Source organism: Scylla paramamosain, chromosome 3, assembly GCF_035594125.1.
Source record: "Scylla paramamosain isolate STU-SP2022 chromosome 3, ASM3559412v1, whole genome shotgun sequence".
NCBI classification, from domain to species: domain Eukaryota; kingdom Metazoa; phylum Arthropoda; class Malacostraca; order Decapoda; family Portunidae; genus Scylla; species Scylla paramamosain.
Genome location: NC_087153.1, coordinates 23,634,282 through 23,654,175, shown reverse-complemented (window position 1 = coordinate 23,654,175; position 19,894 = coordinate 23,634,282). Strand labels below are relative to the sequence as shown.

At 37.9% G+C, this 19,894-nt stretch overlaps 1 protein-coding gene across 4 annotated transcripts in view; it reads left to right on the top strand.

Moving 5' to 3' along the window:
- Window positions 1–19,894, top strand: part of LOC135093042 (vacuolar protein sorting-associated protein 54-like) — a 351,426-nt gene that overhangs the window by 196,439 nt on the left and 135,093 nt on the right. For all 4 annotated transcript variants that reach the window (XR_010263179.1, XM_063991923.1, XM_063991915.1 and 1 more), the window contains exon 20: window positions 17,803–17,900. Coding sequence is in view for 3 of the 4 variants with exons in the window: in XM_063991923.1 (XP_063847993.1) it covers window positions 17,803–17,900 (98 nt within the window). In the remaining variant the exon portion in view is untranslated. The remainder of the gene's footprint in view (window positions 1–17,802; window positions 17,901–19,894) is intronic.

The window sequence follows — 19,894 nt, the reverse complement described above, 5'->3', positions numbered from 1 at the left end:
GGGTTTAATGATAAGTCCACAGCACCCCCTGAACAGTGCTTTAGACCTCACTGGGAGTAATTAAAAAATAAGTGGTTAAATGAATGTAAATTTGAAGAAGAATCACAAGAAAATAATAAAACAATAAGAAAATGAGAAACAAATCCTCAAAGTGGCAAATGTTATTAAAGAAGAAAAAAAGTTAGAGAGAGACACTGTAGGAAAATAAAAACAAATAATTGTATTTGGTTTAAAGGATTAAAGGAAGAGAAAATAATAAACAGAATTCAAAAAGAGGAAAAGGAAAAGAACCTGTTGAATAAGTTAGTGAAGAAAGTGATGGATGAAGACAGCCAGGTAGTAAAGCAAGTGGAAGAGTTCCATAGAATTGTGAAATATGAAGAAGAAAAAATGAGACCCATAAGAATAAGGTTTGCAACACAGGTATTGACTAAAAGAAGACATATCATTTGTAAGGAAAGAAGAGCACAGGGAAGTGAGATTAGTTTATAGTAAAACAGACTTTGAAGAACTTTGAAGAATATTTCAAGGAGACAAAATGGAGCAACTTTTTTTCAAAAGCTACGCTTTGGTGGCCTTCCTCTCGAACTCCAGGAGTCCGTCAAGATTCTGGGGGTGGAGTTGGATCGAGGGCTGCGGTTTGACCGCCACATCAAACACATTGCCCTTAAGGCCTCACACAGAGTCTCCTCCTTGAGGAGGGTGGCCAGCTTGCTTGACAGGAGAGGGAGGCTCTTGCTCTACAAGGCCCAGATACGGCCTTATTTAGAGTATGCCACCCTCTCCTGGATGTCCTGTGCTGCCACACACATCAGCAAGCTCGACAGCATCCAGCGACAGGCGCTGCGACTGGTGGAAGCAACAGGTGCCCCAGCCCATCCTGAGGCTCCCATTGACACGCTAGAACACCGCAGGGACGTGGCGGCTCTTGTGGTGTTCCACAAGGCACAGGTGCAGGGTGTGCCACATCTGGTGGGACTACGGCTGCCCCCCAGAGTCACCTCGCAGGACATGAGGACGGTGTTATCCAGTGGTGACTCAGTGGAAGTGCCGCGTTCCTGCTCCAGCCAACATCAGCGCACCTCTTGGGGACGAGTCTCCAGGCTGTGGAATGTCTTCGTGTCCTTCGTCCCTCATATCAGGGGGATGGATACCCAGGATGTGAAGTTAGCAGCACACCACTGGAGGGGCTCATTCCCAACCCCCCTGCTAACAATATTAGCATAAAGAATGTATATATATGTATATATCTTTATATTTATATTTGTGTGTTGTGTCACACCCCTAAAATAGGTTGCATACAACAGTGTGCCTTCGGGTGATAATGTACCTATGTTTAAATAAAAAAATAAAAAAGTGGAAATTCCTATTAGAAATCTATAAACGGAGTAGAAAAACATGTACCAAAATTAAAACAGGTGACTAAAATCAAAGTGGTTCAACAGGAGCTGTGGAGAGGCAAAGAAAGAAAGAGACAGAGTATAGAAGAGATGGAGGAAAAGGAGAGATCCGGAGAGGTGACTGGAATATACAAGTACAAGAAATAAATATGTGGAAATACATAGGGAAGAGGAAAAGAATTATGAGAACAAAATTGACAAATGTAAGAATCAACCAAAACTCTTTTATAGATATGTGAATAGCAAACTGAAAAATAAACAAGAAATAAGGAAGTTATGCAGCGATATATTGGAGTATGAGGGTGATTTAGAAATGGCTGAGATTATGAATGAGCATTTCCAAGCAAGCAAGGGAGAGTGACTGGGGTGAGGAAGGACAGGAGCAAGAAAGATCAGTTCCTATGAGGGGATATAGAGATCACAGTCCATGAAATTAAAAATTTAATGAGAGAGTTGGATGTGAGGAAACCACATGGACCTCATGGAATCACAAACTGGATATTAAAAGAAGGTAGTGAGGAGGTGGCGGATGAAATACATAGCATTATAGAGAGTTCAGTAAAGGAAGGAAAAGTCCCAAGAGACTGGAAATAAAGCAAATATTATGCCAATATATAACAGAGGTGACAAAGAAGACCTGAGTAATTACAGGCCAGTATCCCTAACAAGTGTGGTAGCCAAGATTTGTGAAAAAGTTATTAAGGACAGATGGAGTAAACACCTGGAAGCAAACGGCACACTGACCACAAGGCAATCAGGATTTAGAAAAGGTAAATAATGTACCACAAATCCGATATGTTTCTACTCTAGAATAATAGATATAATTCAATAAAGAGATAGATGGGCAGACTGTATTCCTTAATTTAAAGAAGGTGTGATAAGGTGCCATACAAAAGACTGCTAAAGAAACTAGAGATCATAGGAGGAATGCAAAGAAAGCTGCTGGATTGGATGAGTGACTTTTTGGAAGACTGGAAAATGAGTGGAAGTAAGTTATCAGTGGGGTCCCACAGAGATCAGTATTAGACCCAGTTATGTTTGCACTATAAATTAATGACATAGATGAAGGCATTAATAGTTATATGAGTCTGCTGATGATGCTAAATTATTGAGAAGAGTGAGTAACAAGGACTATTGTGAAATGTTGCAACAAGGTCTTGATAAAGTTTGGGAATGATGCTGCAAATGGGAAATGGAATTTAACATCAAGAAATGCAGTGTAATGAAATTTGGAAAGAACAAGTAAAGGATTTCAAGACAATATAAATTTGGAGGAGAGATCATGAAGATATCAACATTGGAAAGAGATCTGGAACTATTCATGTCAGACAACATGTCACCCAAGAAACAAATAAATAAAATCATTGGAGAGGCTTACAACTTATGGAAAATATAAGAGTGGCATTTACCCACATGGATGAAGAAACTGACCATCACTCTGATAAGGCCAAGATTGGAATATGCAGCAGTAGTGTGATCACCAAGTGCAAAAAAGAACATCAGGAAACTTGAAAGGATTCAAAGAGCAGTGACAAAATTGGCTCCAAGCTTGTCAGAATTGTTGTATGAGAGAGGCTATAAAAACTGGAATCAACAATGTTGGAACAAAGAAGGGAAGGAGAAGACTTGGTAACAATTCATAGAATCATGAAGAATATGAAGATGCTCAATAGAGAACTGCTAATAAAGTGGGACTTGAGAGATACAAGAGGACATGGAGAGATTACTTACTCATATAGAAGGAATATGAAAATGAACAGCTTTCCCCATAGAGTAGTAAATATATGGAATGGACTAGATGAGAAAGTAGTATATACAGAGACAATAAGGCAGTGTTAGACACCATGAGATATAAAGACAAGACACCCTGAGCATAGCTCCCCTCCAATAAATTACAACTAGGTAAATATGTAGAAGCATGGAATAAGCTAGAGGTGGATGTTGTCTGTGCAAGGAATATTTATGATTTTAAGGAAAACTTGGATAAGAATAGTTATAGAGACAGGAGCTTAGCTCCTCTCCTGTATATCACAACTAGATAAATGCACACACATGTAGTGGTTACCACACTTAGCTCACTACTGAGAAGGCCTGGGTTTGAGTCCCAGGAGTGGAGAGACAGATAGATAAACTTTGTAATGTGTTGCCCTACTTCACCTAGCAGCAAGTAGATACAAGATGTAAGCTGTGGGGTTGTGATCTTGCCATCCTGGTGTGTTGTGTGTGAATGGTGTCTGTCCTATGTAAAAATTGGTCACTATGAGCTCTGAGTTTTTTTTCTGTGGTGGAACAGCTTGTTGAGTTATGAGACAAGCAGATGATCATAAGTGAATAACACACACACACACACACACACACACAGTGGCAGCAGTGGAGCTGACAGGATGTGTTTCCTAGTGCTCTACATATAGAAGGAAGGAATAACAAATTACTCACGGTGAAACAAGTTATGATATAAAGACCCAGGAATACCTAGGTGGTAAATAGGGAGGGGAGGAACAGTATGTGAGTATAGTTACCCCATCTCTAGGAAAGTTTGGTTAGTTTGTTTACACTTTGGACAAAATGGCAGAGGGCAGCACCCCAAAAGAATGGGGGTCTTATGAAGGTTTTACTGGTAAGGAAAGACAACTAAATTATAGATTTCAGTGTAGAAAAATTTTATATATGGAAGAAATGGACAAGTTAGTGGAGAGAATAAAGACATTGGAGGCACACCAGAAGGAGATAGGTGAGGAGTTGGTGATTATTATGGCTAGATTGATGGAAATGAAAGATAAAGGTGGAAAATGACTGTTTAAAGAAACAAATGAAGGAAAAAGTAGAAATTTCAGTTTTTTTTTTTTTTTTTTTATATGTTTCTTCTTGTGTGGAGACCACACTGATTCAGTATATTTCATCTTTGGTCTAATCACAGTGAGATTATCTTTCTCATCATATCTTTATCCATGTAGTGGAATGCTATTCCAGTACTTCAATCAGTTTATATGTATCTCTGAATATCTTTTCTACATGCTTTCCTGAATGTTGAGTATCCTGTATTATCACTCCCAGATCTTTCTCTTCTTGTACTTTTATTATATTATTTCATTTCCCATTTTATATATCCATTTTGGTCCCTTTTCACATTTTCCTGTTTCCATTACATGACATTTTATCACATTAAATTCTATCTCTAATTTCTTACTCCAGTCCCAGATTTTATTCAAATCCTCTTGTAGAATTTCAGTATTCATTGTTTCTTATATGTCCTAGGAATTTGGCTTTGTCTGCAAACAGCTCATGTAACTCTTTACTCTTTCAGGCATATAATTTATGTAGATCAGGAAAAGTATTAGTACCAGCACTGATCCTTGTGGTACTCCACTATCTACATTTCTCCATATCAGTTTAACTTCTTTTACTACCTTCCTCATTTCTCTTCCCTTTAAGTAACTTTCCTTCCAGTTTTTTTTTTTTTTTTCTCTCCACTTAATCCTATATTTTTTAGCTTCCATAATAACTTGTGTAATTTATTTATTTATTTATTTATTTTTTTTTTTATCCAAATACAGTCTACCAATCCATCTCTCCCCTGTGTTATATCAGTCACTCTCAAATCAAATTGGTTACACTTGATCACTTTTGTCTAAAACCATGCAATTTTTCTGTTATTATATCATGTTTTTCTAGAAATTTTGTCCACTGCTTCATTATCACTTTTCAAAGATCTGGTCATTGATACTGGTCCGTAGTTTAGTGGTTATTTCTTTCCATTTTTATAAATTGGCAATATGTCTGCTCTCTTTCATTCCTTAGGCACTCTTCCAGTTGATATTGAGCACTTTATTATGTCATATATTGGTTTAATTAATTGTTTCCTGCATTCTTTTAAAATGAAACCTGATACTCCATCTGGTTCTGTTGCTTTTCTCTCTCTCCCAGTTCCTCCATCATTTTATAAACTTTAATTACTATAATTTCCCTCATTTGCTTTTTTTGTTTTCTCATGCTGTGGTTATTTAAATTCTGATTCTTATGTGAAAACTTGTTGAAACGTTTTGTTTAGTAATTCACTCATGTCTTTTGGGTTTTCATGTTTCATTTCCATCCTTCAGCCTTTCTCATTTTTCTTTAGTTTAATTTTTCCATCTATGAATCTGTAGAACGGTTTTTGTTTGTCCTTGCACTTTTCAGCTGTATCCTTTTCACATCCTTTCACTTTTTCCCCCCTTATTTTTACATATTCATTTCTTGCTATCTTAAAAGTCTTCTTTATTTTTGGTGTTTCAATTTCTTTTCATTCATATCCATGCTTCATCTCTTTTTTTCTTTGCACTTGTGCATCTTGCACTGAACTACACCTGTTTTCCTTTTTTCTTCAGGTTTGTATAATGGTACATTTATTCACTCCTGTCTCATATATTTCCATAAAAATTTTATATTTACATTGCACATCGTTTGCTCTTTTCATCTTTTCCCGATCCATTTCTTCATAAAATTTCTTAAGGTCATTTAAGGTCAATTATGTTTGCTTTTCCATAGTTTCTTCTATTTTCTTAGTATGATTCATCCTCATCACTGACATCGTTATTGGTCTCTATTTCTATTATTATGTGGTCACTTTTTCCCATGTGGTACAAATATCTTAATTCCTTAGTTAGGTCCATACCCTTTGTTAGTATTAAGTCTAGTCTTGCTGGTTCATCATCTCCCCTATATCTTGTATTTTCAGTCACCCATTGTATCATTATGTTTTCCATACTCATCTTCAGAAATCTTTCCCCCACATAGTTTTTTTTTTTTTTTTTTTTTTAGGAAGGACACTGGCCAAGGGCAACAAAAATCCAATAAAAAAAATATGCCCACTGAAATGCCAGTCCCATAAAAGGGTCAGAGCTTCAAATGTTTCCTAATTTACTTCTTTGTGTGTGTGTGTGTGTATATGTATATGTGTGTGTGTGTGTGTGTGTGTGTGTGTATGTTTATCCAGTTGTATTGTACAGGGCATTAGCCAAAGCTCATTTTCTCCTGTCATCATAACCATATTTATCCAGTTTCTCTTTAAACATGTGTACACTGTTTTCCACAACCACCTCTTCCATCAAATCATTCAGTAGTTTGATACAGGAAGCTGTATTTTTTGATGTCGCTTAAACATCCACTCTTCTTTATTTTCTTCCCATGCCCCCTCATCTGTCTTTCTCCCTCCTCCATCTGTGGTACCAAGTCATTTCTGTCTATTCTTTCAATATTGTTTACTATTTTGTACATTGTTATTGGGTCTGCTCTTTCTCCTCTCTTGTAGTGTTGGTAATCCCATCTCTTCAAGTCCTCCTTCAGAGCTAAAGTTTTTCAAGACTTTTGTGGTGAACTTTGTTGAATGCTTTTTTTTTTTGAGATCCAGGTATACCACATCGACCCATCCATCCCTCTTTTGCACTCCATCTGTTACTCTCGTATAAAAGCTCAGTAGATTTGTGACACAGGATCTCTCTTTCCTGAATCCAAATTTCTTTTCCATAACTGTCTTTTCATCTTCTAAATATTGCACCTACATATCTTTAATTACTATTTCACAAATCATGCTTACAATGCTTGTTAGTGACACTGGTTGGTAATTTAATGGTTCCATTTTATTTCCACCTTTGTATATTGGAACTATGTTAGCTCTTTTCCATTCCCTTGGTACTTTTCCTTTCAATGAGCTGTTAATTATATCCTATATAGGTTCATTCATTTGTTCTCTGCGTCCTTTTAATATCCACCCATTTATCTGATCTGGTCCCGTAGCTTTTCTAACCTCCAGCTCTTCCAGCAGTTTCTTGATTTCTTGTCTCTTGTATCTCCTCTATTCCCTCATTCTGTGATACCACTTTCGGTTTCCTTTGTAAACACAGTTTGAAAACTCTCATTAGTTCACTCTTCTCAGTTGTTTCATAAATTTTTCCTTCTCTTTTTAACTTGTTTATGTCATACTTATGTTTCATTTTTCCATTTATATATCTATAGAAGAGTTTGGCCTCTCCCTTGCATTTTCTTACTATGTCACTTTCAAAATTTCTTCTTCTCTTATTATACCATATTAATTGCTTGCCTTTCTGTATTCTTCCCTAGTATTTGTGTTCAGTTTTCTCATCATTTCCCTCCATGCCCAGTCCTTTTTCTTTTATGCTTTTACACACCTGGCATTAATACCATTCATGTCTCCTAATTTTCACTTTATAACTTGGCACAAACTGTTGCACCCCCTCTCTATACTTGTTCAAAAATATCTCATATTTTTCTTGCACTACTTTTCCTTCAGATAGCTTTTTTCTAGTTAATTTTTCCATAAAATCTATTAAGCTCTGCAGAGTTTGCCTTAGCATAGTTCTGTCTTCCATTTCTAAATTGTTCATTCATGTGCAACACTGTTTCCTCCTGTAGCACTATTTCTGTTGTCACATCATCACTTCTTCCCAGTGGACTCAGACAATGTATACTTGGTTTACTTTCTGGGGTTTTCATAAACACTAAGTCCAACTGTGATGGTTCTTCTTTTCTGCATCTTGTAGGCTCGTTCACCCATTGTCTCATTGTATTCACCATCATGGTATGTATAAGTTCTTTGTTCCATGATCCAACATTTTCTTTCACTTCCATCTCCTCCCAGTTAATTCCTTTAGTGTTGAATTTGCCTACTAAGAGAACTGTTACTTTTCCTTATCATTTCCTCTGTGCTATTTCTTGTTTCTAGTTGTGTAGTTTTATATCCATTGGTCTCCCATGTCTTTTTTTTTATTTCCTTTGATCTTGATTACAACACTCAAAGTTTCTGCCATTCCATCACCATATTCCACTTCCTCAATAACAATATCCTCTTTTACCAATATCATCACTCCTTTTCCTCCCTTTCTTTTTGTCTCTCCTACATGTGTTATAACATTCCTTTGCAAATCTCATCTTTAATTCCTCTTTTAGTTTGGTTTCCATTAAACATAACATCTGGTTTATTGTTCTTTAGGTAGTCTTTAAGTTCCAGTAGGCTTGACACCAAACCATCTATATTTGTATACATAATTTTTAAGCTTCCGCTTGGTGATCTTCCGTGGCATCTTTGTGCCACCATTTCCTCACTTTCATGTCCACAACTTTCCATATGAATCTTCTTGCTTGTTCCTGTGTTCTCTTCTCATTTTTTGACTGGGCCTCTACTCTCAACTCTTTCAGTTTACTTCTCTCTTCTTTGTTCATGTCTCTTTTTATCCATATTCCCCTCATTCCTTCTACTTTTGCCCATTTTCCCTCTCTTTGCAACACATGTTCTGCTGCTGTTTGTGATACTAATTTTATTTTCATTGGTCTTGTTCCGTATTATATCTCCTTCCACCTTTCCTGCACTATCCTATACAGTAAAATCCCTCTTATCCGGCATCAATGGGACCGCCGACATGCCGGATACTTGAATAGAAGTGAAATTATGTCCACAATCACCACCCTACACTCACGCATCTTACCATAACAAAGATCAGCTGATCTTAATCAGCAGCTGATCAGATCAGCTGCTTAAGTGTAAGCACAACACGCTTCCTCTTTTCTACAACTTTAGGGATGATGAAGGCATCAGGCGATAAACAGTGCACACGCGGGACTGAGTCACTGAGTAAACACAGTGCAGTGGGCTGCGGGTGGTGCAAAGCAGTGCGCTCTGGTGGCGATGGGACAAAGTATGCCTCGCGTGGGAATTTTAATCGATTTTATGAGTACACATTGATTTTTTATTGATTTTAAGGCTCGGGGAAAAATGTGCCGGATACTTGAAGCTGCCGGATACTTGAATGCTGGATGAGAAGGATTTTACTGTACTTTTTCTTGTAGCCCCTTCAGAGTTACTTCATATGCATTACATTTGGCCTTAAGTATCCCATTTTCTTTCTTTAGCTCCTCCATTACCTCTTTCATCTCATTGTTTATCTTTAGAACACTCTCACATTCACTATACTTCTTTCTCAGTTTTTTTTTATTTTCCATAATAAGCATGTCCTGCTTTTTCAGAATGCCAGAGATCAGTTTCCTCATGCACCTCATTTCTCTCTCTATGCTGAATGTCTTCCTCATATTTCTTTTCTCTTCTCTGAATCCCGAAAAATCTCTTTCTCCACTTGCCTCCACCAATTGTCTCAAACCCACAGAGGTTTCAATACAATGCACCTTCTGTCTCACCTCCTCACTCGATTTGTTTACAAATACATCGCGACCAGTGGCACCACCTAGATCTTCCTTTCCTTCCATTTTTTTTCAGCTTCAAAATACTCCTTTATGCATTAAATTTGGAGACAGGACACTCTCTAGCCCCCCCCCATCACCCTTTTATATACATTACTAGGCCTCATTGTTTTGTCAGGAGCCAGTAGCATGTGCATCTTCAGGAGCTCTAGCACCTGTGTCTGAATAACTGCCTGGTGTGTGTGTGTGTGTGTGTGTGTGTGAATAATTTTCTATATCAGAGGTATAAATAGAATAGAATAGATGTATTGGGTCATGAAAGAAGTATATAAAATCAAACTGGGTCATAATGAAAAGAAGTTCAAAGAACACTGATTTATATGTTTATTTATTTGTGTGTATTGTTACGACCACAGTTCCCACCCCCTTCACGAAGCTGCTGCACCTGGACTAGCTTCCATGAACCACCTCTTACATGGACTCGGTGCAGGGTTTAAATACAGGTGTACAGAGTCACTTTTGACTCCTGTACCCTTTTCACAAGTCGTAACACCAGGTCACACTAATTGAGGTCACCACCCTGTTTTACCCACCTACAGACAAGGGAAGTACTCTAATAACAATTAATTCCCACAGCTGTGAAAGGATCGACAACCATGTCTAGGAAGAGACAATTATAACAAGCAATAACCCATGTATGTTTGAGGTATAACATCCCATTGGACAACCACCTTCAATAACAAATCCACCCTCTGTCCAACAGCATGTTGTAGACTCAAGCCACGTAGTGTCGTTTACTGCCTCCTGGACGGCAGGCCTCCTCAGGACTGAGGAGGGAGTAAAGTTCATTACACAGCTAATTACTTAAGCCTTCTGCAAGTCAAGAACCTGCCAGGAGCCTGACACAGTACCATTTAACATTAAACAAGCTCACTAACAAGAGACATGGGAAACAACTACAAATGAGTCCACACGTATACGAGTACACAGGAAGGTCATTTTCTGCTCACTGTATAAAAGCTTGGCCTGCACACACACACACACACACACACACACACACACACACACACACACACACACACACACACACACACACACAGCTGAGAAGTCACTTCCCTTGTTCTGGAGTGTGTTATACGCAACTACCCTCGCTGGCAGACTACCATGGAGACCCTACTCTATATAAGTAGGCTGGGGCATATGGCCAGTAATGACTCACTTATCCCCTTAAAGGCAACTGACCTGACTAACTCTTATCCTGCCTCAGTCTCCATCAGATATTAGTGCTCGTCTCAATATGTCTGCTCTGTCTAAGTGCTGGGTAGTGACTAACTGTGGGAAAGTGCGCCATGCTCTCTTCCACTCTGCTATAAAGGGAGGTGGGGAACAAGGAAGGAGGAATGGGGTGGTGATATACATACACAAGTACATCTGCCCACCACTCAGCTTCCCGCGCTGTCTTATACGAATAAAATGCTTTACTTCTGAAAATTCTAATGATCAAACTAGTGGGGCTAGATGAATACTGATTACTTCATTGTCAAGAGCAACTCTTCTACTAAATACTAGGTGAGACTCATAAGGGGAAGTAAGGAAATTCACTTGGGAAATATGAGTGATTGCATGGATATTATCTTAGGAGCTTCAGGCTGGATACTACATGTTCAGGATGTGTCTAAGTCTCATCCCCAGCCTGTCTCTTTTCATCTCTCTCTCTCTCTCTCTCTCTCTCTCTCTCTCTCTCTCTCTCTCTCTCTCTCTCTCTCTCTCTCTCTCTCTCTCTCTCTTATTATTCTTTTCTCATTCATTCTTACTACTTTCTTCATTTTATAATGTGTTATCTTGCTGCTCACAACAGTATGTTGACTTATTTGTGTTTTTACAGGACTGAGTCAAGCTTATGATAAAAGTTTGTACACGAGAGAGAGAGAGAGAGAGAGAGAGAGAGAGAGAGAGAGAGAGAGAGAGAGAGAGAGAGAGAGAGAGAGAGAGAGAGAGAGAGAGAGACCATTGAACCTTGTTCAAAAGGCCTTTGATGGGACATATTATAATCAAACATATTGAAATTCAAGAAATAATAACATAATTATCACCATTATCTGGTCCCTCAAACCTTTCCCATAAAGCTTCACTAAGTTCTTGAAGCATAGCTTCCATTTCATGAAATGCTGGGAATTTTTTTTCAAACTTTGTCTATCTAAATGTTTCCTAATATTTTATATAATTACAGATCTCATTAATTTACCTACATATGAAATCAAGCTGATTGGACAATATTTGATTAAAATATTTTCTCTCCTTTCTTAAAGATGAGAACTTGTGCATTCACTTGCCTCAACATTACCAGTACCTTTCCTGAATGTGATGGTTTTACTTGCATTTCTTTTATTCTCTGGGATATATTTTATCTAGCCCTGGCAATTTAAACATTTCAGTTCATCTATTTCCCGTTTCACTGCCTCTTTGGCTATGAAAAAATCTTTCAATTTATCATCATCCGCTTCCTTGTAAATTGACTCATTTTCAGGAATTACTTGTGTGCCATTTCCCTAGTCACATATTTAAAATAAATGAAAATAAATAAAAAAATGACTGGCTTACGTGAAAAAGAAAATTAAGAAAATAAATACTTTACTTGACACTCTCAAAATCACAGCAAAAAAAAAAAAAAAAAAAAAAACAGCAACAGGCCAAGGAGGATTCCTACCTAAACAAATCCTCCTTTGGGGCAACACCACCTAACTAGACTAGTTACTTAACTGAAAAAACTATGGATCCCAGAGTGCTTGTCTGTCTGTATTGTGGCAGGTGGATGTCTGCATAGTGGCTGAAGGCAGGTCAGGGTCCAGGGGCTGTATTCTTCATAAAGTTATGACATATGTCATGGCTATGGCAGATAAGTATCATAACTTAAAGCATCTGTCATAAGTCATATATCATAAGTTATGACATGAGTGAAACCGTCTGTCATAACCGTCTGCTATATTTAGCACTTGCTTGATTTAAAATACTAAAGACGAAGCAAAAACTGGTATTTACTACTAATTTATAGCTTCTATGAATATTTCTTTCTTTTTTATTTATTGGCATAAGAGACACACTGGGTAAGATATAAATTCAACCTTTGAATACAGTAAATGTGATCCCATAGGAACACCTCAATTCAAACATACACAGTATTCAAGTGGTTTGGTGACAAGGAAGGCTCTCTCAACGATCCCCAATGCCATCACTCCTGTACAACTGCATCTTCTCAGCAGCTTTTCCCAGCAGCAAGTTATCTCAGCGTTATGATCACTTTAATTTTGGATTTCTCCTTTCTATGTCACTCTGTTAAGCTTCCCTCACTAGATTGGTATCAAAAAAGAATACCTGCACAGTCTAAACAATATCTTCTGATGAGTTTCACGTCACTGAATTCATTAAATATGTCCTATCTGAATAAATAATTCCTGAGCTGGAGATGTGGGGCAGCCATCTTGGCTGTAGAGAATGTCTGTCATAAGCTGCTAGGACAGGGTGGATCCAGTCTTAGCATCCAGATTATGACAGACATGTGCAGTTTATGGCAAGAATGTGCCATTATGTCATAGCTATGACACATTTCATAGCTAAGACTCACTAGGACTGCTTCGTGAATACAGCCCCAGGTGAGTAAGGTGGCTGGCCACAGGACCACGTGGACTCAACTAAGCAGTGAAGACGCAACAAGAGTAGAGGTAATGATGTTAGAGGTCCACAGGGTGGACCTAGTGGTCCTTCATGGTCTCATGGTGTCTGCATGGCATCACCTCCCAATCCCTGGTGTGACCTGGACCAACCTCATCCTGCTACCTCCACATGGTCTCACCTCCTCCACTCCTTTCCTCTCCTTGAAGCACCTACAGGAGTTTCACGGCATCAGCTTTGCTGGTTGTTTCTCAGAGAAGTGTAGTTACCCTCCTTGGCCACTAGTCACTGTGCCTGCTTTCTGGCCACCTGGTGAGGTTTGTGGTGGGTAGTCTAGGTCAGCATCCTTTTGGGTTGCTGGTCAGAGTGAGAGAATAAATGTGATGGTGTTAGGCAGGAGGATGGTGTTGATATCCCTTCGTGCTTTGCTTGGTCGTTGCTGATTAGCTACCACAGGTTTACACACTGCTTAAACCTTTCAGGATCCTTTTATTCCATATTTGCTCTTTCTAGATCTGAGTAACATCCTCCTTGGCTTGGTGTTGGTATCATTACTGAACAATATTCACATTTTTGCAAGTTCTTTGCCTAGTCTGAAGGAAGTGGCCTGCAGTGCGCTATTCAAAACAACCTGTAGGTGACTGGCCATGAGAGATTTTCAGGGAGAGTGAATATAAACCTCCATCTTTATGTAAAAACCTGTTACACTTGCATGTTTTCTTAAGTGAAATTTAAAAATATGAATTAAAAAATTCTCATCCCAAGAAATAAAAGTTGTTTTTAGCTGTTTTTGTTAACTTCTTAAATATTCTAATTGATGCATTATATTGAGCCCTTAAATCCTCTTATCATGCTTTTAATCTCTTATACATGCTTCTGAAAGCTATATGATCTTTTAACTATTTATGGTAATTTTTCTTCTATAACATTGCTTTACATGAAGTATTTTATATTTGCCCAGCATGTAATTCATAGCATTTCAGCATTAATCTCTCCTAACCTCACCCTCTGATTCCTCTTCATAATCCTTAATCCACTCCCCTCCCATATCCCAATCCTATTTCATTCACCCTATGACCTAGCTTACCTTCTGTATCCTCAAACTTTGACTTATCTCCACAACTGGAAAATAATTCTTTATCACACTCTCAGACATCTTACTTTTCTGGATCTCTTTGGTTCAAGTTAAAACCTTGAATGCTCTTTCTTAATCCTTCAAAATTCACCCTCTTGCAACCACTTATCCTATTTTAGCTGATACTTCTGGAAGCTTCCTCCCATTTGAATATGAACCTAATTTCACAATGATTATTACTATCTGTCATTCATCTTCTACACACCCTGATTGTTTTGTATTTATTTATTAGAACTAAATCCAATACACTGAAGGAATCGTACATCTGTATGTAGCATCCCTTGGTGAGATGAGGCACCTTGGAGAGCTCTATCCTCTTCATTCCTTTGGTAACCACTGTTTACCCTTCCTCTCTATTGCCTTATCAAGTAGAATGATATATGAATGAAGTACAATAATAGTGGAAAAAGTTCCTTGAAACTCAGAGAAAGAACTAAAATGAGAAACAGTGGGAGGAAAATATTTCTCATCAAGACAAATATAGAAGAAAAGATTCAAGTTCTAGTTGTAATTTTACTTCTATGAGATTGAATGAAATAAAAAGACACATTCTCCTAAGTTCACAAAATGGAAAAAACAAAAGGCACTGTCTTCTGAATTTATGAGGCACATATACTATAGAAATGACTAAAAATATGAAAAAAATATAATCACATTGAATTATGTAACCTGGCAGCAATAATTAAATAGTGACTGATCTAAGATTTTGCCTTCACAGGGATGAAAACCTCCTTTCATCTTCTCTTGTTATTTCTCTGAATTTTCATATCATGTTAAACAATGCATCATTGAAGCTAAACTGGACACTCATCTGCAGGAAAGATAGGTTCATTATGTTATAAATCCTTAATACTGAAGATTTTTTCAACATAATGAGTCTGCTTTACACCCCTCTTCAAGCTCAAGTTTTACTAGTAAAAAGTTCCTGTCTACTGGCTCCTTTTGGAAGGGATAAGGAGCACCAAAGTCCTTTTCTTCCAGCACCTCATCAGAATATTGTGCCATTACGGGTTCATCTTCACTGTGCGTAGCCACTAGCCTCTGATCTCTACTTTACCTTCTTTCAGTCCACCTTGGCCCTAAGAGTGGATGTGGCATCATTTTCTATAAGGTTGCCGGCTCTAACCTTTTTCTCTCCTTCCCCAGTTGATGTACTAGATGTTCATGATAGGGATGAATGGACTCTAAGGTGATATCTCTGGAAGTGAAAGTGGCCAAAGGCTTTGGGCATTAGAGTTTAAATAGTCACCCTAAGGAGGATCTGTCTCCACAGCAAGATGTTCACTAGAGATGAGGAACTTTGAGAGCTGGTGATAGCAAAACATCATTCTCTTCAATTGCCTCTGGTGTTAGTGGTGGCCTCATCAGGAAAGATGTTTATATTAATAGATCAGATACCATTGGCTGAGACAATCTTGAAAAATGTGCAAGCTTTTAAGGCAAACTTGGGCAGCATGTGATAAGTGAAATGAGAGAATTATCCAATGGGAGAACTTGCATATGGGTCTTGAAAGGATTAAATAGAGAGACATCCATGTTGATGTAGCTTATCAGTCATAAGGGGTGGGAGTGACAAGCACAATGTCATTCCAAGGGACAATGAGTGTTATGACACTGTATTGTCCATTTTTAACAGTAAGTCTTGATATGTAAGTGATACAGTACAAGATTGCCAAAAAACAATTGCCATTCATCTAGCCATTTTCTTGGAGAATTCCTTTTCAGTCATCATTCATTCCCCTCATGAATAGTTAATTCCATAATTTTTTAGCAATAAGTATAGGGGAGGGAAACAGTCACCCACAACACTTTTTTATAATCACCAGAAAAGTTCATGAGAGATCTGAGAGGCTGTCTCTTCTTACACACAACAATAAGTAATTTCATCACTACTGACAGGGTGAGCTCTCAATGACATGACATAAAATTATAGTGGTATTCGTGGTATTCTATCATTTCAACTGTCTCCCTCTCCCAGGCACCAAGAATTTCATATAACAGTATACACACATGCCAGGTGCCTGAATACCTTTGCAGGCAATCCCATAAAATATTTTTTGCTATGTAAATAGCATATTAATAATTTTGCTTCCCAAGCCTCCGTGAAGACTTTATAAGCCCTTTGCTCCACCAGGACAAATATTCTCTTGTTAAAGTACTTGTGAGATCAGTTGAAGGCATCCTGCAGTGAAAATTAAGAATTAGACTAATGTTTGTCAAGTTTTCAAATGAAATAAAGATATGGAGTGAAATATGAAATTTTGGGTTCAGGCCAAGCACTGTAACTTAGGAGGTCATTCAGCTCTGAGGAAATTATAAAATGTAAAACGTAGATCACTCATGTCTGAGGCAATTATAAATGGAGGGAGTAAATAATTTTCATACCTGTAAAGTCAAAAAGTTTTCAGGCTGTTTTAATGCTGCACTGTGTCTTGATTTGGTTATAGAAGGCTTATTGAAGCCCTATTCTGTATGTCTGGCAAACCTGACTTAACAAATTTGCACAGCATGTTGAAGGTCTGGAAGAAATTTCATGTCAGAAGTTATTACAAAATGGGAGAATATAAAAAAAATATGGTAAAATATGTTTTGTAGGCATACCATCCAACAGTATACGATATAACATCTATGTTAAATTTTATGTCATTTACATTAAATAACACATTTATTATATAGAGCAGCAAACTCAATATAATACCTAATGTTTAAATGCATAATACTCACCTTCAAATAAGTGTGATCATTGTTCATTAGTATTAAAAGACACCAATTTCTCAGCAGCAGTTTCTCATTAAATAATTAACACCATTAGTAGCAACACTCTCTCTCTCTCTCTCTCTCTCTCTCTCTCTCTCTCTCTCTCTCTCTCTCTCTCTCTCTCTCTCTCTCTCTCTCTCTCTCTCTCTCTCTCTCTCTCTCTCTGTAATATTGGACTAATTACTGATAAGACAGTGGAATCCATATAGAACTTGATGCAGTGTTAAGTACTGTACGGTACAACTACACAGAGTATGTTCCTGATGTAGCCACAAATATTTGGATTAATGCTGCAAAAAATGTTGTAATGGTTGCTTTTGTACCACATGGGTAAAATCCATGAATATGAATGCAAATCCATGAACAACAAATTTGCTAATATTCTTATGTGGGCAAGCTGTGTAAATTTATTCAAATTTTCTATAATTATACAATTAATTAATGAGCAGTTGTTTTTTTTCTGCTGTTTCTGCTGCTGCTGATAATGATTAACATTACATACTGTTTCAAAAATACAGGGTGTTTGAGAGCCTTCCATCATTTAGGTCGCAGGGAATGGTACTTGTGGCCATAATAAAAATGTTCACTTTGTGCTTTCTCAGTGTATTATTGATTACATAATTTGTTTAACTATTATTTTGTCCATCATTGCAGAAATATCAGTTGTTTGAGAAGATAACTGAGTCTCTCAAGAAGAAGCTTAAGGCACACCTGTCAAGGCTCAATGTATCCTCAGTTGGCCCACAAAGCTGGTAAGTGTTATTGGTACATGTATTCACACTATTTACTTTATCTGTTTGTGTTTATTTGCTTATTTCTTATTTTACAAGATTGAATCTAGTGTGTTAGGGAGAGCAGTGCCTCATATTACTCTCCAAGCAGCTCATTTTTCTAGTGCTTATGATGCCTTCCTCTCCTTGAGATTAATGCTTAACAGTGTTGCACAATGCCTACATACCCATTCTCTTGAGTCTTCCATATTTTCTATGTTCTGGCTTAGACTTCTGAGTCACTCAAATAATTTCATCTCTGCTTTCAAAGTGGAGCACATTTTTTACTTCCCTTTTATGGAGATCTCCATTCTTGGTAACTTGGATGTTCACCACCAGCTTTGGCTTTCTTCTCCCTTCCCCAACCAACCTGGTGAACTAGCCTTTAACTTTGCTATCCTCCACAACCTAGAGCAGTTGGTCCAGCAATGTAGCCACATCCCTGACTGTTTTGGAAATATGCCACACATTCTTGACCTTTTCCTAATATTTAATCTATCTGGTTATTCTGTCTCTATGTCTTATCTGTTGGGCTCTTTCAAACACAACTTCATTTTTGTATCATGTCCTTTTGCTCCAATTCTGCTTCAAGATACTCCAAAGTGGAGGTGCCTTTGACACTTTGTCTGTTGATTGGAGGGATCTGAGGAGGTATTATTCTGATTTTTCATGAAATGACTATTGCTTCTGTGTCAGAGACCTGTCTCTGTATGTTGAGCTCATAACAAAGGTGATAGTGTCTGGAATGGAGTCATACATTCCTCACTCTTTCTCTTGCCTTAAACTTTCCAAACCTTAGTTCAACTCAGTCTGTTCTCATGTTATACATGATAAACAGTACCTCAGCCTTCCATCTTCTGAAACTTTTGCAGTTTACATTTCTGTCTGTTGTTCATTCTGTCTGTTGTTGATTTCCATGATAAGACCAAGATTGGAATATGTGGCAGTGGTGTGGTCTTCTCATATAAAGAGGAATATAAAATTATAAAGAGTACAAAGAGCAGTCACTAAGATGGTTCCGGAGTTGAATAAGTCAACCTATGAAGAGAGATTAAGAATGTTGGAAATTCCTACTCTTGAAAATAGGAGAGAGGCAATTTAATAAACATCTATAGAATGATAAATGATATGGAAAATGTGGACAAAGAATGTTTTATAAATTTAGACACAGAGTACAAGGGGACATAGTAAGAAGTTGAAGAAAGTTAACCGTAGAAGAGACATCAAAAAGTATAGTTTTTCCTCACAGAAGTGTGAACAAATGGAATTAACTCAATGAAGATATTGTCAGTGCTGTAACTGTCCATGCTTTTAAGACCAAACTGGATATAGAGATGGAATACTATGAGATTACTCCCCTCCCATAAACCACAACTAGGTAAATACACACACACACACACACACACACACACACACACACACACACACACACACACACTGTCATGGCAGACAGAGAAGTCAACCCAAACAGGCGCTCCTGAAAATCCAGCCATCTACGTCACTGAGACCTGCCCTAGTGGAAATACAGAGATGAGAGCTCACACTGGTTCTACTTGTTGCTGTCCCATCTCCAAAAGTGTTTTGTAGAAAGCAGTTAAATTGTTATAATGAGCGGTGAAGAGGGGGCTACTTCAGTCCCCACTTTGTTGTTTACACCAACGGGGACCATCCCAAAGGCGAGACAGAGAGACTTCTCGGGATTTGGGGAAGAGGACCGAAGGGTTGGAGATGATGAGAAGGAGAATTATCACACTAGAAACTGAAATGAAGGAAATGAAGGATAGATTGGACAAGATGGAGAAGATGGTGGAAACTTCGATCACCGAGAAGGAGGTGTGGAAAGGTGCATACGACGATCTACATAAAAAACTAACGTTATATGAAAAGAAAGCAGTGGAATATGAAGGCAAAGTGGAAGAATTAAACGTAAAACAGGAAAATTGGAAGAAAGAACAAGAGGAGGAAAAGATCGATTT